The following is a 26,758-nucleotide window of genomic DNA, read 5'->3' as shown; positions in this document are numbered from 1 at the left end:
TGTGTGTGTGTGTGTGTGTGTGTGTGTGTGTGTGTGGGGGGGGGTCCACCTGCCATGGGTTTCTACATGTGTGTGTGGGGGGGTCCAACTGAGAAGTCACACCTCACACGGCAGTTGTCAAGGATCAAATCAAATAATGTTTACTTAAAGACAGAGTTTCCTGTGTTCTCATCAAGGAGAAGAACGCATGAGGGGATCTCTGCTCCCTCGTGCCCAGGATACCACAGGCACAAAGGTTAACGTTGGCTAACGCTAGGAACAAGTAGAGCGGCTAGACAATGCAAGGAATAGGAGACGGAGCTTACACGATGAAGGAGAAACAACATGATAGATGTTTCCATCCTACATCATGTGTGGAGCAGAGCTGATCCCAGCCTTTCTGTCCCCTGTGCCACGGTATAAGAAGTCCTCGCAGTAGACAGTGTGTCGGACTTCAGCCGGCGCAGCTCTTGGGGCGGCGCGGGTTGATCTCCCCTTCAGAGGACTTCACCTTGGGGAGCTCTCTGGAGGAACGCAGGCTGACTTCCATCCATTGGATCATTGTGTGTTAAGTTATATTGTTTGTATGTTATTGTACCGTTATTGTACCGTTATTACCCAAATATCTCAATATAATTGCTATAAGTTGTAATAAAGTAAATAATAAAGAATAAAGATTCTGCGACCCTGAACCCTCTGAATACTGAGTGACATCACGTTACAATGGTTGTAAACTGTGCTGGTTTGATGAGACTAAAGGTGTGTGTTCACAAAGTACACTTGACAGACTTCCAGCTCTGTCCGGAGACATGAAGTCACAGCAACATGACAAGGAGTTCAAACGCATCAAAACCCCCTCACCCTCACCCACATGGAGGCCAATGACTACATGAATAGGAGCCATGGAGGGTCTTCTATTAATTTGTGGTGTTGACATCACACTCATTGGACCATAGCAATCTGTTTTTGGTTAAAAAAAAACTATTTCTGCACAAACGGTAGCAGTGTGTGTGTGTGGGGTGTGTGTGTGTGTGTGTGTGTGTGTGTGTGTGTGTGTGTGTGTGTGTGTGTGTGTGTGTGTGTGTGTGTGTGTGTGTGTGCGTGCGCCTTGCCTTGGCCATTCCATACCTGTCAGTACAGGGTGTAAGTCACACCCAGTAAAGGGTGCGAGGAAGGAAAAACACAAGATGAATCCAACCCAACGAGATGACTCATTTAAGAGGAATGAATGAAGGAAATAGTAAACTAAATACCTAGTCTGTTATAGAATCACTCGCCAGTACAACATGTTAACCCTTACTGAGTACTCTGTACTCTGAGTGTCTTGTACTGAAAAGAGAAATCATCCATCTATTGTATAGATTCTAGTGATTCATGCGTTCACACTGACGCAAATCAAGTGTTCATATAATCAAGGTGGTGGTGTCTTTAAAGGATGGAGGAGGATTGTACATGGAGGAGTTCAATAGACACAGAGCAGAGGAGGCCTTTTCTACTTAATGTGCTTCTATTGATGATGTTTATCTGTGTCTTTATTGATAACATGGTATCTATGTTCTGTTGGTTCTGCTGTACAGAAGCAGTTGACTCAGTGACTGTGTGTCTCTACATGCTGGTTGAACCATTAAGGGTCTCTTGGTTTTTCTCTGAGCTTCTACGCATCACAGCTCTCTGTCGATCGTTCATATTTTGATAAAGTTATGTTCTTGGATCAGCCACCTTAGCATGTTAGTTCATGTCTGGGAGGAGTATGAACTGGGAGGGGAACTGGTCCAACTGGTTGGTTCATAGTTTCTTTGTTATGAGTCGGACAGTTTGTTGTGGCTCACTTCATCACAGCAGGAAGACGACTAAGGTACTGTAGTCCACTCTGATCCGTGATAGATCAAAAATATGAATAACTTTGAATCATATCTATAGGGTGATGGTTTGTCTCCTGTGAAACCACATGGTTATAAACCTTATTAAATGTATGGATGCAAATGCTATTTGTCCAAATTGCTATTGAATCATTTTGATTCCTGCTCTGTAGAATGCTACGTGTTAGACTGTGGGCATTGGGGATCAAACCCAGAACCTTCCAGCCTGGAGTGAAGCGTCAGGTTGAGGTTATAATGACTGTTTCCTCCGATTTAGGATTTGTGTCCTGAGGGGACTTTAAAGGTGCTTGAGATAGAATGCACAGTTGTTAGATGTGTAATGCAGTATTATGATTACATTATCATGACCATTGAGGTGACTTAACTCTGCCGCGACCGCATCAACACATAGGTCACTGGTGACGACGGTCCGTGTTCTTCAGATCAGCCAATCCCATTGACATCCTCTCACCAGCAGGTGGTGCTGCGGTGCACCTTTTAGAGGGTTTCAAAACGGACCCTTTGTCAAATCATTTGGTTTACTACTCTCAAGTCGTGTAAATGATTCAACGTCTTGAGACGTTGAATCATTTAAACGCAAAATGTTCTACTTTACTACAGCTGGAGTAGAATGAATCACAGACTGCAGCAGAGTAGACCGTTTGTGACTTTTAAAGGGTAGGATGTTAAACGTGGCAAAGGTGAAGATTTGTGTGTGTGTGTGTGTGTGTGTGTGTGTGTGTGTGTGTGTGTGTGTGTGTGTGTGTGTGTGTGTGTGTGTGTGTGTGCGTGTGTGTGTGTGTCTGAAAGCACGTGACGGCAGAGAGGGGCGGGTCCTATAAATTGCGAGGCTATAAAAAGTTCACTGCACCTCGTTGTTCAAGGCCCCTGTGAGGTCATGATAACAGCTGACTGAAATAAAGTTATAACAGCTTATTGTTAGTGTGATGATTTAGAGCAGGATAACAGGTGACGGATATAAACAACAAGTCCGCAAAATTTTACGACCGTATAGGTCGTTTGTACTGCCACGGATTACGACCCACTGGAGCGTATCAAAAACGAGCGCCTCTACAGGTCGCGGGAGGTATGTATGCCACATATATGTTTTTGCTCTGTGCATTTAGGGTTTTAGCCATTTTATTCAGGTGTAAATGATTTAAGATCAAAACTCAAATCAACGGTTGGAAAAAATAACTCACATTTTTTGCTAAATCTATTCATTTGATGAGTAGGTTATAAGGATATAAGGATACAACCCAGTATAAGGACGACGCCCATACACTTTATTATACTTACATTACATATTGTTTCTAATAACATTTCTAGCGAGAAATATACTTTTGACTTTCATAATCTTCAGTCAGTGATTGTGTCTGATCTTTAGTTTTATAGTTATTAGGAAGATTTAATCGGCTCGCTCGCATGTTTCAACGACGTCAGGTTGCTGTGGGACGCTGCTTTCGCTAAACTAGCAGCTCACGTGTTTCCTGCGTTTGTGTTATTAAACCGTTACTTTATGTAACTTTTAAAGATATTGTAATAACCACAGGCGAGGTATTGAGCGAAGTAAGCTTGATAGCAGGTTTATTGGATTCCACAATCGGACAGGCAGGCACAGCTCCACCGGAAAACTACAACAACCAACACTCCCGCCCAGGGCCGTTGCTACAATTCCTGGGCCCCTAGACAAGACTTACTGATGGGCCCCCCTGCGCTGAATTGTTGACGGGGGGGGGGACGGGTACTATGGTAGTACTATGGGCTGGTGATAAAATAATAATTTAAAATAAAAAAATAAAAAAATTGTGGCCCCCCCCTGGGCTGTGGGCCCCCTGAATCGTCATCACCTTTCACCCCTTATCGACGGCCCTGCTCCCGCCCGGAAGGAAACCCCCGGAACCCCCTCTCAGAAGGCCTGCACCTTCCTCCCAAACCCTGTGACGCTAAAATATCATCTTGTTAGAAACCCGTTTATCTGAGAGCCAACCCAGTCGCCAAAAGCATACGTTGACAGTGTACGTTTTCGTGAACACTGGATTACGTCGCATTTCAACATAAAATAGCGTGCTAAGCACACATACACACACACGCACGCACGCACGCTAACACGCACACACACACAAACACACACACACACACACAATGCATTTCGCTGCTAAAACAACAACTTGGGCTGCTTCTGGGACATTTTGGGTGGATTTTGAACGGTATGTGGGCAGGACGTTTTTTGCAGGCAGGACCTGGCAACCCTGCGCTGTTGCCCGAGGTGCAGAAATGCTCCGGAGCAGATCTGGATCCACCATGGCCAAAATAATTGTTATGAATAGCATGAATAGATTCATGCATTATCATTCAACTTGAACATGTGTTTTTACAGAGGGATGACGTATGTTGGCAAACCCGGAAGTGAGCGTCGCCCTCGGTTCCCTTGACAAAAAGCCAACGGGTTTTCCATTGGATTTTGGATTATTGCAGAAAAATCCTCAACTCCTCAGAAAACGGAAAATAAATAAATAAATAAAAATAACCGTGCTGCAAAGAACGAAGTGTAAACCAATGCATTCTGAATGGGAGTGTTTCTCCGATTTTTCCATGCTACACAACGAAATGTAAACCCATGCAAATAAAGACTTCATGGTCATAATAATTTAAATATCATTAAGCTACTACTGAGTGTGTAGGGAGGTATTCTATTTTTTTCAACGGGGCTGAATCCAGTCACTTGACCGTCATGGTTGCTATGGTGGTTGCTATCGACCGCCCCCTCTAATACTCGTGTCTCTAAAAACCACGCGGCAAAGGAGCTGCCGTCAATTGGGTTGTTTTTGTCGTAAACTAGGGTCCGATGGTTGAAAAATAGACAGATATTCCAAGGTATCCTTAAAAGGCAGCTTGGATGTGTTTATTTTCTGCAGTTTAGACTTCTTCTATAACTAATTTTTGTAAGCAAAACACCAAGCTCATTGATTTAGTGAGGGAGGGTTATTTGAAACAATTTATTCAATAAATATTTGTGAGAGGTCATTCCTTCTCCTGATTTTACTTCCTATTTATGTCTAGGGTAAACCCCTACTGTCCACAAGCATCCCCCCCTCCCCATATGGATTTGGAGAATTGTTGCCACGTCCCAGTGGTGGAGGAATCATATATATATGAAAGAGGGCATTCAATTATAGCCTACTACAATGATCAATTAGGAGGCCGAAGCCCTAAAGGAAGTGATGCAATAGGTGACTGAGTCGACAACATTTAAGTAAGCTGTATAGGGTCTCTTATATATCAAAGAGGGTCTCAAAGGACGCATACGCTTCAACCTGTGGCTCCAGCACTACAGGAAATGACTCAGCAAGTGCTCCATCTCGTTGCAACTCACCCAGCGGCTCGCTTGCAAGATTTTGGCCTGAAGTTCTTCCCAGACCTTCACCCTAGCCATCCAACATGCATATCTGAGAATCAGGCCTCTCTTTAATAATGACAAAAAGTTATGAGAGAAACACACATTAACTTTTTGTTATCGTAAGCGGCGTGGTGCCGGCTCCTTTTGACCTTTTGACCCCCGACTTCAAAAACGTGGCCACAGGCCAGCTGTGTCTACACACCTTTAGCCACAAATGGGTCCTCGGGGTCTGACCGGGCCAAGTTTCGGGCAGGAAGGGCCCCCCCTTCCTGCCCTCGGGGTCCGACCGGGCCAAGTTTCGGCGTGGAGGTCCAAGTTAGGCCCTAGAATAAGGTATTAAAATTTCAGGGCGGTAGGACCTTCCTATCTCAAAAACTGTTTTTCCACCACATTCTGAACCATTAGGTCTTGCAGGCTACACTTCTGAGGGGCTTTGTCCAAATGACACTCCATTTGGGAAAACTTTTTTTCTCTAAGGGCTAGAACTCCAAATCTCGGATATGTCGTTCACGGGGCCCTTAAACCTTTTAGCATCCCTAGCTATCTCGAAAAGGTCGGCAAAGGGGCGTAACCTCCAACAGTACAGTAAATGTACATAAGACAGAGGTTAGTTTCTAGTCCCCATTTTTTGTGGGATGGAGGTGTACATTTGTGGCTAAAGGTGTGTAGACACAGCTGGCCTGTGGCCACGTTTTTGAAGTCGGGGGTCAAAAGGTCAAAAGGAGCCGGCACCACGCCGCTTACGATAACAAAAAGTTAATGTGTGTTTCTCTCATAACTTTTTGTCATTATTAAAGAGAGGCCTGATTCTCAGATATGCATGTTGGATGGCTAGGGTGTAGGTCTGGGAAGAACTTCAGGCCAAAATCTTGCAAGCGAGCCGCTGGGTGAGTTGCAACGAGATGGAGCACTTGCTGAGTCATTTCCTGTAGTGCTGGAGCCACAGGTTGAAGCGTATGCGTCCTTTGAGACCCCCTTTGATATATAAGAGACCCTATACAGCTTACTTAAATGTTGTCGACTCAGTCACCTATTGCATCACTTCCTTTAGGGCTTCGGCCTCCTAATTGATCATTGTAGTAGGCTATAATTGAATGCCCTCTTTCATATATATATGATACCTCCACCACTGGGACGTGGCAACAATTCTCCAAATCTATATGGGGAGGGGGGGATGCTTGTGGACAGTAGGGGTTTACCCTAGACATAAATAGGAAGTAAAATCAGGAGAAGGAATGACCTCTCACAAATATTTATTGAATAAATTGTTTCAAATAACCCTCCCTCATTAAATCAATGAGCTTGGTGTTTTGCTTACAAAAATTAGTTATAGAAGAAGTCTAAACTGCAGAAAATAAACACATCCAAGCTGCCTTTTAAGGATACCTTGGAATATCTGTCTATTTTTCAACCATCGGACCCTAGTTTACGACAAAAACAACCCAATTGACGGCAGCTCCTTTGCCGCGTGGTTTTTAGAGACACGAGTATTAGAGGGGGCGGTCGATAGCAACCACCATAGCAACCATGACGGTCAACTGACTGGATTCAGCCCCGTTGAAAAAAATAGAATACCTCCCTACACACTCAGTGGTAGCTTAATGATATTTAAATTATTATGACCATGAAGTCTTTATTTGTATGGGTTTACATTTCGTTCTGTGTAGCATGGAAAAATCGGAGAAACACTCCCATTCAGAATGCATTGGTTTACATTTCGTTCTTTGGAGCACGGTTATTTTTTATTTTTTTATTTATTTTCAGTTTTTGTGGAGGTGCTTCAAAGATGCTAATTTTTCTGCAATAATCCAAAATCCAATGAAAAAACCCGTTGGCTTTTTGTCAAGGGAAACCCAGGTCGATGCTCACTTCCGGGTTTGCCAACATACGTCATCCCTCCACCACTATATACTGTAAAAACACATGTTCAAGTTGATTGATAATGCATGAATCTATTCATGCTATTCATGACAATTATTTTGGCCATGGTGGATCCAGATCTGCTCCGGAGCATTTCTGCACCTCGGGCAACAGCGCAGGGTTGCCAGGTCCTGCCTGCAAAAAACGTCCTGCCCACATACCGTTCAAAATCCACCCAAAATGTCAGAGAAGCAGCCCAAGTTGTTGTTTTAGCAGCGAAATGCATTGTGTGTGCGTGCCTGTGTGCGTGTGTGCGTGTGTGCGTGTGTGCGTGTGTGTGTGTGTGTGCTTAGCACGCTATTTTATGTTGAAATGCGACGTAATCCAGTGTTCACGAAAACGTACACTGTCAACGTATGCTTTTGGCGACTGGGTTGGCTCTCAGATAAACGGGTTTCCAACAAGATGATATTTTAGCGTCACAGGGTTTGGGAGGAAGGTGCGGGCCTTCTGAGAGGGGGTTCCGGGGGTTTCCTTCCGGGCGGGAGTGTTGGTTGTTGTAGTTTTCCGGTGGAGCTGTGCCTGCCTGTCCGATTGTGGAATCCAATAAACCTGCTATCAAGCTTACTTCGCTCAATACCTCGCCTGTGGTTATTACAATATCATTAAAAGTTACATAAAGTAACGGTTTAATAACACAAACGCAGGAAACACGTGAGCTGCTAGTTTAGCGAAAGCAGCGTCCCATAGCAACCTGACGTCGTTGAAACATGCGAGCGAGACGATTAAATCTTCCTAATAACTATAAAACTAAAGATCAGACACAATCACTGACTGAAGATTATGAAAGTAAAAAGTATATTTCTCGCTAGAAATGTTATTAGAAACACGTTTAACTGTGAATCGATCCTAAAATATTGCATTTCCCATTCAGATAATAAAGATCATACACATTCACTGACTGAAGATTATGCAAGGAAAATGTACATTTCTCGCTAGAAATGTCATTAGAAACACGTTTAATGGTGTATCTGTCCTAAAATATTGCATTTCCCATTCAGATAATAACGATTAATATGGCTACGCGCGTCCCGAGCAACCACGAGCGTCCACGAGCGGCCCCGAGACTTCAGAATGTCGTTATTTGCATGACCGCTAGAGGCGCTACATTTTGATACGCTCCAGTGGGTCGTAATTTGGGGCGGTACAAACGACCTATGCGGTCGTATTTTCTAGGAGGACAGGCTGGATATAAAGTTAGAACAGCTTATTGTTAGTGTGATGGTTTAGAGCAGGATAACAGCTGACTGATATAAAGTTATAACAGCTTATTGTTAGTGTGATGGTTCAGAGCAGGATAACAGCTGACTGATATAAAGTTATAACAGCTTATTGTTAGTGTGATGGTTTAGAGCAGGATAACAGCTGACTGATATAAAGTTATAACAGCTTATTGTTAGTGTGATGGTTTAGAGCAGGATAACAGCTGACTGATATAAAGTTATAACAGCTTATTGTTAGTGTGATGGTTTGGAGCAGGATAACAGCTGACTGATATAAAGTTATAACAGCTTATTGTTAGTGTGATGGTTTGGAGCAGGATAACAGCTGACTGATATAAAGTTATAACAGCTTATTGTTAGTGTGATGGTCTAGAGCAGGATAACAGCTGACTGATATAAAGTTATAACAGCTTATTGTTAGTGTGATGGTTTAGAGCAGGATAACAGCTGACTGATATAAAGTTATAACAGCTTATTGTTAGTGTGATGGTCTAGAGCAGGATAACAGCTGACTGATATAAAGTTATAACAGCTTATTGTTAGTGTGATGGTTTGGAGCAGGATAACAGCTGACTGATATAAAGTTATAACAGCTTATTGTTAGTGTGATGGTTTGGAGCAGGATAACAGCTGACTGATATAAAGTTATAACAGCTTATTGTTAGTGTGATGGTTTGGAGCAGGATAACAGCTGACTGATATAAAGTTATAACAGCTTATTGTTAGTGTGATGGTTTAGAGCAGGATAACAGCTGACTGATATAAAGTTATAACAGCTTATTGTTAGTGTGATGGTCTAGAGCAGGATAACAGCTGACTGATATAAAGTTATAACAGCTTATTGTTAGTGTGATGGTTTGGAGCAGGATAACAGCTGACTGATATAAAGTTATAACAGCTTATTGTTAGTGTGATGGTTTGGAGCAGGATAACAGCTGACTGATATAAAGTTATAACAGCTTATTGTTAGTGTGATGGTTTGGAGCAGGATAACAGCTGACTGATATAAAGTTATAACAGCTTATTGTTAGTGTGATGGTCTAGAGCAGGATAACAGCTGACTGATATAAAGTTATAACAGCTTATTGTTATGGTGTGTTCCTGCATCCTCGGACGCCAGCCTTTCGAGTTGCATTTCCAGTCTGGGAGCATTTATAGAGCTCGTGAGTCCGCCCCTTCCGGTAGACCCCCATGGGACCTATGAGATCGTAACATATGAATGGGTTTCAACGGAGAGAAAGTAATTATCTTCTGGTCCCAGTCTTTATATGCCCTGGATCAGACATATGCCGGTTGCCCCCGACCTGCTCCTCACAGCAGGACCTTCGCAGGGTCAAACGGGAGCACTGCGACTACCAGAAGCCACCTCTATCGTTGAGGAGTGAGAGAAAGGTTCTCCAGAACCAGACCGCGCCGTAGTCACTGCTCGTGATGAACCTGGGAACCAGACGAGCTCACGTTTACTTTGCTCTGCGGATACGGTCGGCCCCTCCTCCCGTACAAACAATGTTCGCCAGGGCGAAACCGACGGACCAATCACAACCGTTGAACCGTCATGTGGCGGGATGAACACGGTGATGTGGGGCGCAGGGTGCAGGCGCGCCGTCGAGGCGTTTCAACGACAACAGAGATGGCCGCCCGTGCTGGTCAGCGGTCTGTTGACAGGCTGGTCTGGCGAGGCCAGGCTCGCCTGTTATAGGCTGAACTCTTGTTTTTTGGAATCAGCTTTTTAACATTGTTTGTTACATCACACATCCCCAGGTGAATAGATGCATGGTTGAATTATTTAGAAGGTGTATCTCGTTGAGTTGTGGGGCAAATGCCGTGGCCCCGTGGTATTAGCATTAGCGCGCTAACACCCACAGCTACCAGTTACGTACGGGGGGTCACTGAAGCCACGGTCCAACCAGTGGCATCACTGCTCTTCTCTGACCCCGGGGAACTTCACACCAACAGCAGAGGAATGCAAAATCCATGTTCCTGGATTCACTTTTGGTCACTTTGAGTCGATGCATCTGCAAGATAATGAAACAGTAACAAGTTAAAGGAAAAAACTGTAAAAAGTTGAATTATTATGTAATTCAAATTTCCTCCATAAACAACACGGCAGCTTGACGTGACACAAAAAAGGTTCCCCAAGACACAACTCCATGGCCGCGCCCCCTGACTCTGGAGCCCCGCCCCCTCCTGCAGGCTCCTCCCATTCCTCCTGCTGATGTAGGGGGAGGTGCTGGTGTAGACGCCACCGGTCGCTTCTATTCTACTCATGTTAGGTGTGTGTGTGTGTGTGTGTGTGTGTGTGTGTGTGTGTGTAGGTGTGTGTGTGGTTCTTTGTCATGTTATAATTCTTTGGACCTATTGTTTTCATGTCAAGAGTTTGACCGTTTATTTTGCAATTGTTCAGTTAAAGGCTATAGAGAAAAGAAGACTACATGTCTCGTATGTGACGTCACGCTCCCTGCGAGTGTGTGTGTGTGTGTGTGTGTGTGTGTGTGTGTTTGCGTGCGTTTGCGTGTGTCTGTGCGTAGGAGTGTGTGGTTCTTTGTCATGTTATAATTCTTTGTGTTTATTTATAACCTTATGTCAAAACACCTGTGACTGAATTCCCTGTAGATCACTCTGGATAGAAGCGTCTGCTAAATGACTAAATATATCGTCACCATATTGAGTTGAACACATTAGTTCACTAACAAGCAGTCGTCGAAACCCTCTGCCAATCATGGCGTGTAAAAAAATACCTTCTGTGAAATGGATTTGAAGACGAGGCTAATAACTATTCCTCACCGTACAACGAATCGGAGTCTTCAATGATGGCGCATTTGAACTCCCGCATATTGCTTGGTCACTGTCGCCCCCTGCTGGGGACGCCTGTGAGTTACAACATCAACCCAGCAGCTCTGGTGGTTCTGCAGCGTCTGTCCGCAATGCTGTGAGCCCTCGACGAGGTACCTAAAAGTGTCATTTTGAATGCAGATCATTTAATGACGACCTTAGCATAGCCTACTAATTCATGTTGGCCTTCACACCATCCAGAGCACGTTGAGTTCAGTTATAATAGAACATATGGTTTTAGGGGGACTTATTTAGGCCTATATTGCTGAATAAATCTTCGATCATGAAACCTCTGGTCCTTCAACTCAGTTCGTGCTTGGCTTGTTGAACCATTTGTAGCTTACAGACAAATATAATGTCAATGAAACGCAGCTTTGACTTCAACAGCAGACATCACTTCCATCAACCCCTTGATTGTAGTGATTTCTGTGGACAGTGGACACAACCACGCACACACAGTAAACACACAGTACACACATTACACACACAGTACACACAGTACACACACAGTTCACACACAGTACATACATTCACACACAGCATACTCAGACACACAGTACGCACCAGTACACACACACACAGTACACAGTCAGTACACACTCACACACACACACACACACACACACAACCATCCTGTGTACTTATACTCATACTGAGCTAGTATCATGTGTACTGATACTCATACTGAGGCAGTATCCTGTGTACTGATACTCATACTGAGCTAGTATCTTGTGTACTTATACTCATAATGATCCAGTATCCTGTGTACTTATACTCATACTGAGCCAGTATCCTGTGTACTTATACTCATTCTGTGCCAGTATCCTGTGTACTCATACTCTTACTGAGCCAGTATCATGTGTACTTCTACACATAATGAGCCAGTATCCTGTGTACTTATACTCATACTGAGCAAGTATCCTGTGTACATACAATAATGAACAACCAGTTTACTACCGTTTATATTGTCTGTAGGTTACTGGTATATAATAATGAGTTTACTGTAGAGAATACATTGTTAGTTCATGTTTTACTTATTTTCTGACCCGTTCGTTTGTCTTGATGCTACTCCAATTAAAAGAAGGACGTGACAGAAGTCCTTTGAATGTGCTGATATGTAAGTTAAATATATGTGCGTAGTGACTGGGGATTTACAGTTTAATAGAGCTCGTAAGTACGCCACTTCTGGTAGACCCTGTCGTGGGGTTCATATTTATGATCTATGACGTGACGTCCATAATGCTTTAGTGTGACGCAGTCACAATGATCTTTTCTATCAATAAACAGCTAAAGTTCAGAAGGAGTTGTGTGTGTGTCCAGGTCTCCAGTCTACTATGGATGAAGAGAGAAAGGATGGGGGTCCTACCTCTAAGACCGCTCTGTCTGGGGAACATGGCCGCCGGAGCAAAGCTAAGAGGTAAGAAGAGGATCTCTGCCTGTGACTGTTGTCAGTGGTTATTAATGATCCCCACTATAGGGGTTTTCGAGGGGACTTCTGTTTCCGGGAATAGGTTGCGAGGGTGGGGGCCACAACCCCACTTCCTGTGTGTGTGTGTGTGTGTGTGTGGGGGGGGGTGTGTGTGGGGGTTCGTGTGTGGGTGTGTGTGTGTGGGGGTGTGTGTGAGGCAGGTGTGGCTTCCTAAGGTGGGGTGCAGCGAGCGGTCATTTGGGGGGCAAACGTATATGGGTGCAGGTTGTACCGTAGTCATGAGGGTGTGTGTGTGTGTCTTGGCCTGAAGGTCTGTCTTACCGGTGTATGTAAATGCAACAGCACACGACATGTTTGCGCCTCAGTGCAACCGTCTGGCAGCACTGATGCACATGGGGAGGGCCCTGTGATATTGAATCATGGGTAATGTAGTGTAACAACACACTGAAGAACAGGGAACTTAAATGGGGTTCACAATGGCTTGCACTTTGTCCTGGTTACCGTTCCTGTGTTAGATTAAACTGATGTATCCAGCACTTGTCTGGCCGTAGTGTGTCGGGGGTCGTGGCTTTAAAGTCCACTAGCAGATAGTCATACGGCGTACTAGTAGCATCGGTAAAGGGCTCTAGAAAATACTTTGTCCTCCACGGGAACATCTGCCTGGCTATTAACAAAATCTGATATTTGTCGTGTGGGTTCTTAAACAAAACCATGTGATTATTGTTTAAAATTATTGTTCTGCTGGTTTTACCCTGCATAAATAAATGCTGTACCAGATACATACATCCATATACACATGGATGTCCTCTTCTCTCTCTTGAGGATGCCTACAATAGACACTGCCTCAGGAGAGCTCATAGCATTAGAGACTCATCCAACCCAGGCCATAACCTGTTTGAACGGTTGCCCTCTGGGAGGCGCTACAGGGCAATCTGATCAAAAACAAACTAAAGCTAAAAAACTGTTTCTAAGCCAGAGATGTTATTTCTCTAAATAATGCAGAATTATAAATTATTGCATTGTCTTACCAATCTGACTTTCAAAATTGGCTGACATTTGAAAATATATATATTTGTTTTTGAGTTCTTTAACATTCTATATATATTTTTTAAAAATAACACCTTTCTCATTTAGTTTTTGTTTTAAAAAGATATATTTATTTCATAAAAAAAAAAAAAAAATCTATTTATAAAAGCACTTATTTTGAGAGCCTCTACCCCAATTTCGTTGTACTTTGTGCAATGACAATAAAGAGATTCTGATTCTGGTACAACTGAGGTTACGATACATATTTTGTAAAAACATACTGAACCTCTAAATCATTGCACGCGTCGTTCATCAAGTCATCAATAATGAGTAGTTTTCTAATATGGGTTGGATAGTTTGAATCATCGCCCAGAGATTTAGGGATCCCTTCCACAAAGTTAATGCTCCTTATTTTAAGCAATTTCTCATGTGTAGGCTGCCAACATGAATAAACATAGACTATACTGTCAATCTTTTCTGAAAATAGACGATCGATATTTTCATGCATTTCTCAAAACAATGCGTTGAAATAGCAAAACACCATGGATTACCTGCAAAAGCAAGTCTCTTGCTCAAAATCCTTAGTTCAACTCTCAAAAGTAAATATCTGTTTCAATGAACATGTCAGTGCCATCAGAATGACAAGTCCTTGTGTCATTGTCTACGGATAAGACAGTCAAATTGCTTAGTCATGTTGTCAATATAACAGTGTAGAACTCAAAATCAAATATATATATTTTAAAGTGTCAGCCAATTTTAACGGTTGAGTAAGATTGGAACATAACATGTTCTGATGTAAACTATGGCTAAAGTTTTGAAGACAATTATTGTAAATTATTAAGTTACACCTTAGTGTATGGCACATCAACCGTAGCTCTGTAGCCGATGATATTTCAACCACGCCTTCTTTGTTTCGTTCGGTTTAATCCAGCCTCATCTACGCAGATGAAGTTGTGCGTTGGTTCACTTGCTTCCAGTTCCATTGCACGGTATATCCAGAAGACACAAAATTAGTTTTATGAATTACATGCATTTTCATTTTGGACGAGATACAGTTACATCAAATGTATACAGCACATATTGCTTCTTCTTTTCTACAGCCATAGCAAATGTGTAAAGGTCACACTTACAGTACTGTATATCACTATACAATGTTGTACTGTTTACTGTGAGGTAAAGTTACTGCATGCTCATACATGTTAATGTAATATGAAGCATTACAGAAAGTATACAGTACAGTGCCTATCGTTAGATTACATACCTGTTCTGTTGACGAAAAAGTCTGAATGATTGAGGACACAGTTGTTCTCCAAACATGTGGCTGCACCCTTCGACCAGCCCGTCCAATTCCTTGTCCTTCCATTGTCAAACATTGTAACATTGTGTTGTGCTCCAGCTATATATATACTTGATGGTTCATGAGATGCACCTTTGAGCTACTTCAATAAACTGGTTGATCATTGGTTGATCTAACGCTTCAAACATTTCCCCTTCATTAAGAAAGTCAAGATTCACCTGGGGGCAATTGACCAATTCAGGACGGATTTAGAAAAAATAACAAAAAAAAGAATCTAATGCTAGTGTATAGAAATGTATAGGAATATGCTTGACATATTATGACAACTTGTTCAACCATTTTGCATGTAAAGACTTATGCAATGAACTAATACCCAAATGTTGTGGGGGTGAGACTTTTCCATAGAGACCATTACAATACATTTTGATCAACATGACATAAGCAATTGATAATGTAGGAAAGAGCAGAGAATCTACAGAGGTAGATTGTCCAGACTACTTTGATGAATGAATGCCCTTAAATAGGACTACTTTAATGCCTTTGTATATGTAATGTTCGTTTCTCTCGGTAAAGGGACATTAGCACCCCCTATCGCCTATTGATAATTACTTCAGGGAGGACGTTCCTCCCTCAGCCTCCATTGCCTCCCATTCATTTCCCCGAAAGTATTGGCGGCCGGTGAATAACATGGGGTTCAATGCGAGAGAGGAGGAAAGTCCTCCTCTGAGTGGGTGTGACTAGCTAAGGGAACCGTAGCCCCCCCGTGTGTGACGAACATTCTGAAACTTTACAATTAGGGCATTTCGCATGACACTTTTTCCAAAGCGACTTATATCGGTTAATACACACATTGACCCACCGACAACCATGCAAGGCGACAGTTTGGGTTAACTTGCTCAGGGACTCGTCAACACTCAGCTAGGAGGAGCTGGGGATCGAACTAGCAACCTTTTGGTTACAAGACAACTGCTCTACCTCCTGAGCTAAGCCAACAACCCATCCAAAACATCCCATCCACAATTGCCTCAAACAGTGTTATGCTTGCAACCCATGTAAATAGTTGTGAAATAATGTTCTTGTTGTTCTTTTAATTGTTTGTTACTCTGACCGTTCTGTTTGATATTATGTAATGGATGTACGTGAATGATTCAGAGCATGTTGCATTTTAAGTGGCATCACTTTTGGTATTGTTTCTTTATTTTTCTCAAAGCAATTGTAGCTGAAAATAAACATAGCCAAATAACAACCAATAACTTCAGTCATTGAGGGCAAAAATAGGCCCAGTGATATGCCCAGATTTTTTTTATTTAGTTTTACAAATCCAGAGTAGGCCTGATTTGACTAATTGGCTTTGCATCCTTTCCTTCTGCCATTGTAGTCCAAGACATGCTGCCCACCAGCTTTCAAAGTCCAATGCTGCCAATGGTGGATTTGTATCAATTCACATAATGATCCCATCCTGCGATGTTGTAGTTCATCAAAACACCCTGAAACAACTTGAGTGTCACATACTTATGCCCCAATAGGCCACTATCAGTGCAAGCAGGCCAATGGCAACCAAGCACGCAGTCCTTCCTCCCTCACTTTAAAAGCTGCCACTGCTACACACACACACACACGCACACGCACACGCACGCAAGCGCACACACACACACGCGCACATACACATGACTACGGTCAACTTTCACCCATATACGCTTGACCCCCACATGCCCCTCTTACACACACACACACACACACACACACACACACACACACACGCACACACACACACTCACACACACACACACACACACACACACACACACACACACACACACACACACACACACACACACACACACACACACAGACACACACACACAGACACACACACACACACACACACAGAGGCACCCCCACACGGACCAGAAGCGGAAGGGGGATTGTGGCCCCCACCCTCGCAATCAAGACCGGAAACGGAAGTCCCCTCGAATACCCCTATAGTGGGGGTCATTATTAACTACTGTTGTCCATCTCAGAGCTCAGCAGTGATACATCATGACTCCATCATTGCTCTGAGTAACAGCTGTGTGTGTGTGTGTGTGTGTGTTGTGTTGAAGCCTAGAGCAGCAGGAGAGAGCTGACTCCCCTGGACCCAGCTGTGTCTCCATGAAGAGTGACCGGTCTATGGATATACCTGTTACCTTTAAAGATGGACGCCCCTCCAGAGAGGAGAGGTAGGAGATTCAAACTGACGATGAAAACAGACCGGTTTGTTGTTATCAGTGTGTGTGTGTGTGTGTGTGCGTGTGTGCGTGTGTGCGTGCGTGCGTGCGTGCGTGCGTGCGTGCGCGCGCGTGGTTGTGTTGTGTTGTGTTGTGTTGAAGCCCAAAACAGCAGGAGAGAGCAGACTCCCCTGGACCCAGCAGTCGAGTGAATGAAATTAATATTAAGATGACTCAATGAGAGAGAGCGCAGACTAAATAGGTTTAATGTTTAAAGGGGACCTATTATGCTTTTTCCACTTTTATGACCTATAAACGTTGTTATTGTAGCGGTATCGTATTCACTGTGTATGTTGTATGGTGCGTGCCCCCTTTAAGGGAAGGGGGCATGGCACCCACCTGGTGTTACAACGCAGGTCTTAAGGAACGCACCTCTGGCTGTGCGGGTTCTGTGTTTTGGGAAATAAATCCTTCTCGTGTTTTTCACCGGCAATCAAGTCTCCGTCTCCATTTCATTGCGATCTCCTACATTGGTGACCCTGACAGTTTCCGGACGTTTTACCGGATTACTGTTCTATGCGCTGGAAGAGCGAGGACGCGCAGATCGGAGATTGGGCTATGGAGTTCGATTCGGCGGAAGGTTCCGTGGCTGCTGCTCCGGTGATGGCAGTCTCCCTGAAGCTCCCGGAGTTTTGGGAACGGCAGCCGCGGGTCTGGTTCGCGCAAGCGGAGGCGCAATTCGCGCTGAAGGGGATTACTGCGGATGAAACCAAGTTTTATTATGTAGTCTCCGCGCTTGGTGGCTCGACGGCGGCCAGAGCGATGTATATTCTCGAGGACCCCCCGGCCCGTGGGAAGTATGCATTGCTAAAGGGGTTCCTGATGGAGACGTTCTGTTTGTCGGAGGCTGAACGGGGCGAGCAGCTTCTGGCATTGAATGGCCTCGGGGACTCCAAACCATCGGAGCTCATGGATCACATGCTCAATCTCCTGGGGAGTAATAGGCCTTGTTTTTTGTTTCGGGCTTTATTTATGCAGCAGCTGCCAGTGCGTGTTAGGGCAGCTCTAGCCAACAGTGACACCACGGACTTTCGGGCTCTGGCTAGGGAGGCGGATCGTTTTTTCGCCGCCGGGCGCGAGCGCTGCACGGCCGTATTGGCTCACACCACTGGCGACCTGGAGATGACGGACACCATCGCTGTGGCCGCGGCGACACGACGACAGCCACAGCAGTCTGCAGGCCTGTGCTATTTCCACGCCCTGTATGGACCCAAAGCTAGGAGGTGCCGCCCCCCGTGCAGTTTCGTGGCATCGGGAAATGCACGGGCCGGCACTCGCTAGCTGCCGTGTGTGTCGGCCGTTCTGGGGGTCTGTTATTCATCACAGATACAGGCTCTGGGCGACGGTTCCTGTGTGACACGGGGGCCCAGGTGAGCGTTCTGCCCGCGTCACGCATTGACAGAATAGGGGGCGGCCACGGCCCCGCCCTGGAGGCCGCCAACGGCAGCCCCATCCGCACCTTTGGGACTAGGACTGTTAATTTATGTTTCGGGGGTCAGCGTTTCGGCTGGGATTTTGTCACCGCAGAGGTGTCCACACCCCTCCTAGGCGCCGATTTCCTCTGCGCCAATGGCCTTTTGGTGGATGTGATGAACCGGCGCTTGATAAGTGCTGAGACTTTTAGCTCCCTGGCATGTGAGCTCAGTGGCTCAGGCACGACGAAGCTGTCGGGCGCACTCTCACCCTCCGATGTGTTTTCCCCCCTCCTCGCGGAATTCCCGGAGCTTACGGAGCCCACGTTCTCAGCTGCCGCCACCAAGCACGGAGTGGAGCATCACATCGCGACCACTGGCCCGCCGGTCTACGCCAGGGCCCGGCGCCTCGACTCTGCTAAGCTCGCCGTTGCTAGGTCTGAGTTTGACACCCTGGAGCGTCTTGGAATTGTCCGGCGATCGGACAGCCCCTGGGCTTCCCCGCTCCACATCGTCTCGAAGCCTGGCGGCGGGTGGCGTCCATGTGGGGATTACCGCCGGCTCAATGACATTACGGTGCCCGACCGCTATCCGATTCCCCACATCCAGGACTTTTCTGCCCGCCTGGCCGGTGCGGTAGTGTTCTCCAAGGTGGACCTCGTTCGGGGCTATCACCAGGTGCCCGTCCAGCCGCAGGACGTCCCGAAGACGGCGGTGATCACTCCGTTTGGACTATTTGAGTTTTTACGGATGCCGTTCGGCCTGAAGAACGCAGCCCAGGCCTTTCAGCGCCTGATGGACACCGTGCTGCGGGACCTGCCATTCCTGTTCGTTTACCTGGATGACATTCTGATCGCCAGCGCCTCCACGGCCGAGCACATGAAGCATCTGCGAACACTCTTCGAGCGGCTCAGCCAGCATGGCCTGATTGTCAATCCAGCCAAGTGCCAATTCGGCCGGATCGCCATTGACTTCCTGGGCCACCGCATCACCAAGGAGGGAGCTGTTCCCCTGCCCTCGAAGGTGGCTGCAGTGGCGGACTTCCAGCGCCCTCTTACAGTTCAGGCCCTGCAGGAGTTTTTGGGGATGGTGAACTTTTTTCACCGTTTTGTTCCCCGTGCGGCCCGGCTCATGCGGCCCCTGTATGAGGCACTCAAGGGTAAGACAACGAAGCATATTATTGACTGGACCGCTGAGAGAGAGGCGGCCTTTGGGGACACTAAACGGGCATTGGCCGAGGCGACTATGCTGGCGCATCCTTTGCCTGCGGCGCTGAGTGCCCTGACCACCGACGCTTCGGACTATGCTGTTGGTGCCGTGCATGAGCAGTTGGTGAACGGCGTCTGGCAGCCGCTGGCATTCTTCAGCCGGCAGCTCCGCCCCTGCGAACGGAAATATAGCACCTTCGATAGAGAGCTCCTCGGCCTTTACCTCGCCGTTAGGCATTTCCGTTTCCTGTTGGAGGCTCGGCCATTCTCCGTTTTCGTGGACCACAAGCCATTGACGTTCGCGATGGCGAAGGTTTCGGAGCCGTGGTCTGCCCGTCAGCAGCGCCAGCTGGCCTACATCTCCGAGTTTACCACGGACATCCGCCATGTGGCGGGTAAGGACAATCACGTGGCTGATTGCCTCTCCCGGGCCATCGCAGGAGCTGTCCACCTGGGAATCGACTACACCAGCATGGCAGGTGATCAGGCCTCCGACCCGGAGGTCCAGGCTCTGAGGACAGCTGTCACGGGACTCAGGTTGGAGGACATCAAGTACGACAACGTCGGTGCCACGCTCCTGTGTGACGTCTCCACTGGACAGCCAAGGCCGTTCGTGCCCGGCAGTTGGAGGCGTCAGGTTTTCGATGCCGTGCACGGCCTTGCCCATCCTGGGCGGAGGACATCACAGCAGCTGGTGGCCGGGAAGTTTGTCTGGCATGGCCTTAAGAAGGACATTCGGGACTGGGCTCGGGCCTGCGTGGTTTGCCAGCGAGCCAAGGTGCATCGGCATGTGACTGCTCCGCTGGCGCATTTTTCAGTGCCGGAGCGGCGGTTCGACCACGTGCATGTGGACCTGGTGGGGCCCCTGCCGCCCTCTCAAGGGTTCAGCTACCTCCTAACGATGGTGGACAGGACCACCCGCTGGCCGGAGGCTGTCCCGCTGGCATCCACTACGACCTCTGACGTGGCCCGGGCGTTCATAGGCACCTGGGTCGCCCGGTTTGGCCCCCCTTCTGATGTCTCCTCTGACAGGGGACCTCAGTTCACTTCCGAGCTGTGGAATGCGGTCGCCGGGGGCCTGGGTGTGCGGCTCCATCGAACAACCGCTTATCACCCACAGGCTAATGGGTTGTGTGAGCGGTTTCATCGCTCCTTGAAAGCTGCACTCCGGGCCAGCCTTACGGATGACGGTTGGGTCGATAGGCTCCCCTGGGTCATGTTGGGCCTCCGGACTGCCCCTAAGGAGGACCTGCGGGCTTCGTCGGCCGAGCTGGTTTACGGACAGCCACTACGGGTTCCTGGGGATTTCATCCCCACCGCCACAGCTCCCTGGTCGGCAGCCCAGGAGCGGACCTCGCTCCAGGACAGGGTCCGGGGTTTCACGCCGGTGCCCACCTCGCAGCACGGCCTCCCGAAGGCTTGCGTGCCGCCCAGCCTGCGGACGGCGGGGTATGTGTTCATCCGCCATGATGCCCATCGGGGCCCTTTCCGTCCTCCCTACGACGGTCCGTTTCGCGTCCTGGAGGCCGGTGACAAGGCCTTCTTGGTAGACATCGGGGGCAGGCCTGACTACATTTCGGTCGATCGCCTCAAGCCAGCCCACCTGGATCTGGACCAGCCCGTGGGGTTGGCTCTGCCCCCGCGGCGGGGTCGTCCTCCGGTTTCCAAGCCACACCGCCTCATGACTCCTGCACTGCCTGCTGTGGCCCCCTCGGCCCCCGCACCGGTTCCGCTGAGTCGTTTCGGGCGGGTGCTCAGGGCTCCTTCCCGTTGGCCTTGACTGTTCGGGAGTGTGAATTCTGGGGGGGCGTCTGTAGCGGTATCGTATTCACTGTGTATGTTGTATGGTGCGTGCCCCCTTTAAGGGAAGGGGGCGTGGCACCCACCTGGTGTTACAACGCAGGTCTTAAGGAACGCACCTCTGGCTGTGCGGGTTCTGTGTTTTGGGAAATAAATCCTTCTCGTGTTTTTCACCGGCAATCAAGTCTCCGTCTCCATTTCATTGCGATCTCCAACATTATAATGATTGATAGTCATGTTTAACCATACTAAAGTGTCAAATAATGACGTACATGCATTTCGACGTATTCCCTGATGACAGTCTAGGGTGGCTGTGCAGAGCGCTAAACACTCGGGACGACGTTTGCGATTCACTTGTTCACATTTCCGGGAAATCATCTACGTAGAGGCACTCCTGCCGCGCCCCCATATGCCTGGTCAAATCTGCCCGCGCGCACGCTTCAAGGAAGGCAACCAATCACAACGGAGTTGGGTTGGCAGGAGGGGGGCGAGGGGGCGGAGAAGGACGAAACCGAGCGTTGACAGAGAATGATGAAAGCGCCCAGATGAGAGGAAAAGTTTCCCAAAAATCGACATCGTTTTTTGTGTCTGGTTAAACATGACTATCAAACATTATAACAACGTTTATAGGTCGAAAAAGCATAATAGGTCCCCTTTAAAGGTTCAATGTCTTTCAAACGGCACCATTTATTGAATCAGTTTTAATTTATCTTCGGAGGTGAGGTGATTTGTTGAAACCAATTATCCATGACGAATAACACAGGTCTGGGTAGAAATGTAGAAACTGACTGCTCTATTTTCTATGTTAGCTAAACGCATTGTGAATCAACACTCTATGCACAGTATGAAGGGTACTTAGTGGGCTTTTATGTCAACATGTAAGTGCTTAAATGCCATTTATATAGTGCTTTTCCCAGTGCTCAAAGACGCTTCATAAGCTAAATCATAAGAAACAAAAAAGCAGCTAAACAAACTTAAACAAAACAAAAGTTTATAGTTGAAAAGCAAGGGTGGAAAGGTGTGTTTTAAGGGCAGTTTGAAAGATGGAAGCGTGTTGGCATTGCGGATGTGATGGGGAGGGATTTCCAGATGGCGGGGGCGGCTGCAGCAGAGGCTCTGTCTCCCCAGGACCGGAGGTCGGTCCTGATGGGGTGCAGGAGGTTGGCATCGGCGGACCTGAGACAACGGGGAGGGGTATGGCGGTGGAGGAGGTCAGAGAGGGAGGGGGGCGCCAGGATGTTGAGGGCTTTGAAGGGGATGAGTAGTATTCTGAAATCATTCCGGTATTTGACGGAATGTGTTTCATCTAAGTTTTGGCCTCTGTGAGGCAGGTCGCGAGGGTGCAATGGGTGGCTGCAGAGGTGGTGTTGGTGGAGAGGTAGATCTGAGTGTCATCAGCGTAACAGAGAAAATGGAGGCCATGTTGGCGGAGGATTTGACCGAGTGGGAGGATGTAGATGATGAACAGTAGGGGACCAGGTACAGAGGACCAAGTAATGATCAAATGAAACGATATCCGCAAATCCTAACTTCCAGATGGTCCTTGTTTTTCAAAAGGAGGCATCAGAGAGCAGACTCCCCAGGACCCAGCTGTGTCTCCATGAAGAGTGACCGCTCTATGGGTATACCTCCTAACCTTAAAGATGGATGCCCCTCCAGAGAGGAGAGGTAGGAGTTTCAAACAGACTGGAGTGGCTCAAAACTAATACAACTTAATTAAATAAAAAAGTGTGGATGTGTTGAAGGCCAGAGCAGCAGCAGAGAGCAGACTCCTGGACCCAGCAATCGTATTAATTAAATTAATATTAAGACGACTTGTAGCAGACTTTACAGGTTTAAAAGTTAAATGTCTTTCAAAAGGCCCTATTTATTGAATCAGTTTGAATTTATCTTTGGAGGTGAAGTGATTTGTTGAAACAAATTATCTGTGAAGAATAACACAGGTCTGTGCAGGAATTTATAAACTGCCTGCCCTATTTTCTATGATAGCAAACCCATTGTGAATAAACACTCTCAGCACAATATCAAGGGTATTTGCTATGTTTCTATGTCAACATGCAAGTGCTTGAATGCCATTATAACTTTTCCTTATATTTCCATTTTTATAATCTGCCCCTCATGAGAAAGTAATTGAATAGTCCTGCAATAAATGATCAATTTAAACAACGCTTTTGGTTTTTCTAGAGTCCGGCAGCAGAGAGCAGACTCCCCTGGACCCAGCTGTGTCTCAATGAAGAGTTTCCAATCTATGGATCCACCTGTTAAGTTTGAAGATGGAAATCAGTCAATTGAGAAAAGGTAAGGATTTACCAGATATAATAAAGATACAGCTTCTATTAAGCATTCATAAATCCTGGTTCTTGTTTTTCTAGAAGAGTCCAGCAGCAGAGAGCAGACTCCCCTGGACCCAGCTGTGTCTCCATGAAGAGTATGAATCCACCTGTTAAGTTTGAAGATGGAAATCATCACCCTTCAAAGAAAAGGTAAGGATTCAGCTAATAAATCAGGCCTTTTAAGCTGTCCTCTCATCATTTTCATCTGGCGTGCAGATTATTAATCAGAACATAAACAATCAGGATCAATTACACCCTGGAGAAAGATGTTCCTAAGCAAGATTGAGAGCTAGTTTAATTTCCTCCAATAGGATACCCTTCTATCCAGTTAGCCCCTCCCCCAGGACCCGCCCTCTCTGTGCGTAGGCCAATGTCTGTCTCTGCTGTGGCAAAGCGTTGCGAGAGCTAAAAAGCGGTTTTCCATAATGGTAGGGCTGCAGGTACACAATGAAAATTGCCATTTAAACCGGGAGTGGATAATGATATATCTATTCAGTAAGGCGGGACAAAGCCCTATGATGAACCAATGCATGGACAGGCCATCTGGTCGAAATTTTTGTCATCTTGACGCAGGACAAAAAGCAAACCTAGGAAATGTATTTGTGCAGACAGGAAATTAAGATAGCCCTTGGAATTAACAATGAACACCAATGCTTGTTTGGTTACCCTAAATTCAGCTCGCACACCCGTCGTAATTGCCGCCGTTAATGGAAACAGATGCATATTATTTCAGAGAACGATCTTGATAATGTGTTTACTGTCTACCATCAAAACAGAGCACAAACAAGCCTTATCAAGCGGTAGGATACACTGCTGTCAATCAAACATCGGCAGCGTCAGAGACATTGGAGGGGATTCAAACTCCACGGAAAGCTAGCCTGCATACAATTCTTTTATTGATGAATACACACAAATATTCACAGTCAAAGCGAGGCTTCAGGTATTCCTAACAAAGTTAAACCTGTCGATCTGGTACCCTCGCTCACCATTATGTATACATCATGCACATTGCACACCGGGTTTATATTGTTCTACTTTTGTTGGGATGACCACCTGAGTCTCATGCAGCACTTTATTAATCTGTACCCTATTTGTTTTAAAACCTTTAAAAACATATGTATAAAACCCCTCTTCCATCTCCTCTCTCTCTCCCTGTCCTCTGTCTGCATCCAGGCTTGATAGGTTCATGGCTGAGGCCGTTTATTCTGCTGTTTGAATTGTATGAATGAAATAAATTATAAGACAATTTGTAGCAGACTTTACAGGTTTAATGTTTAAAGGTTCGATGTCTTTCAAACGGCCCCATTTATCGAATCAGTTTGAATTTATCTTTGGAGGTGAGGTGATTTATTGAAACAAATAATCCATGAAGAATAACACAGGTGGTTAGAAATGTAGAAACTGATGGCTCTATTTTCTATGTTAGCTAAACTCATTGTGAATCTGTGACTATGCACAGTATGAAGGATACTTAGTTTGTTTTTATGTCAAATAACAAATCCTAACTGCCAGATGGTTTTTGTTTTTCAGAAGGAGGCTGGAGAGAGCAGACTCCCCTGGACCCAGCTGTGTCTCCATGAAGAGTGACTGGTCTATGGGTATACCTCCTAACCTTAAAGATGGACGCCCCTCCAGAGAGGAGAGGTAGGAGTTTCAAACAGACGATAAAAGAGACAAGTTAGTTGTTATCAGACCTTACTGATACTGATGTTTACAAGTCAGGAAAAATATGTGTGTGTGTGTGTGTGTGTGTGTGTGTGTGTGTGTGTGTGTGTGTGTGTGTGTGTGTGTGTGTGTGTGTGTGTGTGTGTGTGTGTGTGTGTGTGTGTGTGTGTGTGTGTGTGTGTGTGTGTGTATGTGTTCTCCACAGACACCAGGAGAGGCCAAAGGTTACCAGTGCTCAGTCTGTACAGCATCAAACAGAGCTGGAGATGAACCAGGAGGAACTGGCCGACACGCTGTGGGGCGGTAAGAGACTCTTACTTTGAAGACAGAGGAGACTATTATTTTGAAGGGCAGAAGAGACTCTTACTTTGAAGACAGGTGTTTCGGTAGCTTGTCCTACCTTCTTTCAAGACGCCGTGCGAGCCCAGTTGAGGGGGTATTTCAGACGCACGATCCAGTTCAATCAAACATAATCTAATTACAACGAAAATAGGATCTCTTTTCCTTCTAACTATAACAAAAAATATATTTTCCAAAGTGTATGCAGGTTTCAGTGTAAATGCAAACGAAAAGGTTATATTCCAGCATGTATCTTTGTACATAATTTGCACAGGCAATTCTTATTCGTGTTCATATTCGTGTTTGTATTCGAGTTTGTATTCTAGTTTGTATTTGTGGTCAAAAAAATTCTCCTGACCGTGGCTGGCGTTTTCCTAATGCGGCCCCCTAACTGGCCTCACTTCCTGTCTACCTACATTGAGTTCCAGGAGGCATCTCAAACCGACATTAAAGTGCCAGCAGGGGGAGGTCATTTTCAATAAAGTACAACTAAGAATAAATTGGCCAACAAGAGAACAACAAGAGAAATTTAAATTTTAGAAAAACGATATGACACTCTTATGTGTTATTTTCAGACTAATTTACTTTTAACTTCAATGTGGAGATATCTTTCCTCTCGGGGGTTAAACGGTTTGATCCAGATACAGTATGTAGGCTTATTGTGGTGTTATCAGGTCAAATGGTTTGATCCAGATGTGTAGGGTTATTGTGGGGTTATCAGGTCAAATGGTTTGATCCAGATATGTAGGGTTATTGTGGGGGTATCAGG

At 46.0% G+C, this 26,758-nt stretch overlaps 1 protein-coding gene across 5 annotated transcripts in view; it reads left to right on the top strand.

Moving 5' to 3' along the window:
* Positions 1-1,314: 1,314 nt before the first annotated feature.
* Positions 1,315-26,758, top strand: part of LOC132455173 (NACHT, LRR and PYD domains-containing protein 12-like) — a 70,633-nt gene continuing 45,189 nt past the window's right edge. Inside the window, exons 1-8 of one of the 5 annotated variants that reach the window (XM_060048942.1) lie at positions 8,991-12,330; positions 12,534-12,630; positions 17,068-17,184; positions 23,210-23,320; positions 23,837-23,950; positions 24,025-24,135; positions 25,516-25,629; positions 25,856-25,953. In XM_060048942.1, coding sequence (XP_059904925.1) covers positions 12,276-12,330; positions 12,534-12,630; positions 17,068-17,184; positions 23,210-23,320; positions 23,837-23,950; positions 24,025-24,135; positions 25,516-25,629; positions 25,856-25,953 — 817 coding nt within the window. In that variant the 5' untranslated portion in view covers positions 8,991-12,275. Of the gene's footprint in view, positions 1,835-8,990; positions 12,631-17,067; positions 17,185-23,209; positions 23,327-23,836; positions 23,951-24,024; positions 24,136-25,512; positions 25,630-25,855; positions 25,954-26,758 lie in introns of those variants that run through there. The other 4 variants (XM_060048941.1, XM_060048950.1, XM_060048952.1 and 1 more) reach the window with 4 other exon arrangements.

Source organism: Gadus macrocephalus, chromosome 4, assembly GCF_031168955.1.
Source record: "Gadus macrocephalus chromosome 4, ASM3116895v1".
In the NCBI taxonomy this organism is placed as follows: Eukaryota; Metazoa; Chordata; class Actinopteri; order Gadiformes; family Gadidae; genus Gadus; species Gadus macrocephalus.
Note: the sequence above shows the minus strand (reverse complement) of the source record. Positions and strands in the feature narration are given on the sequence as shown.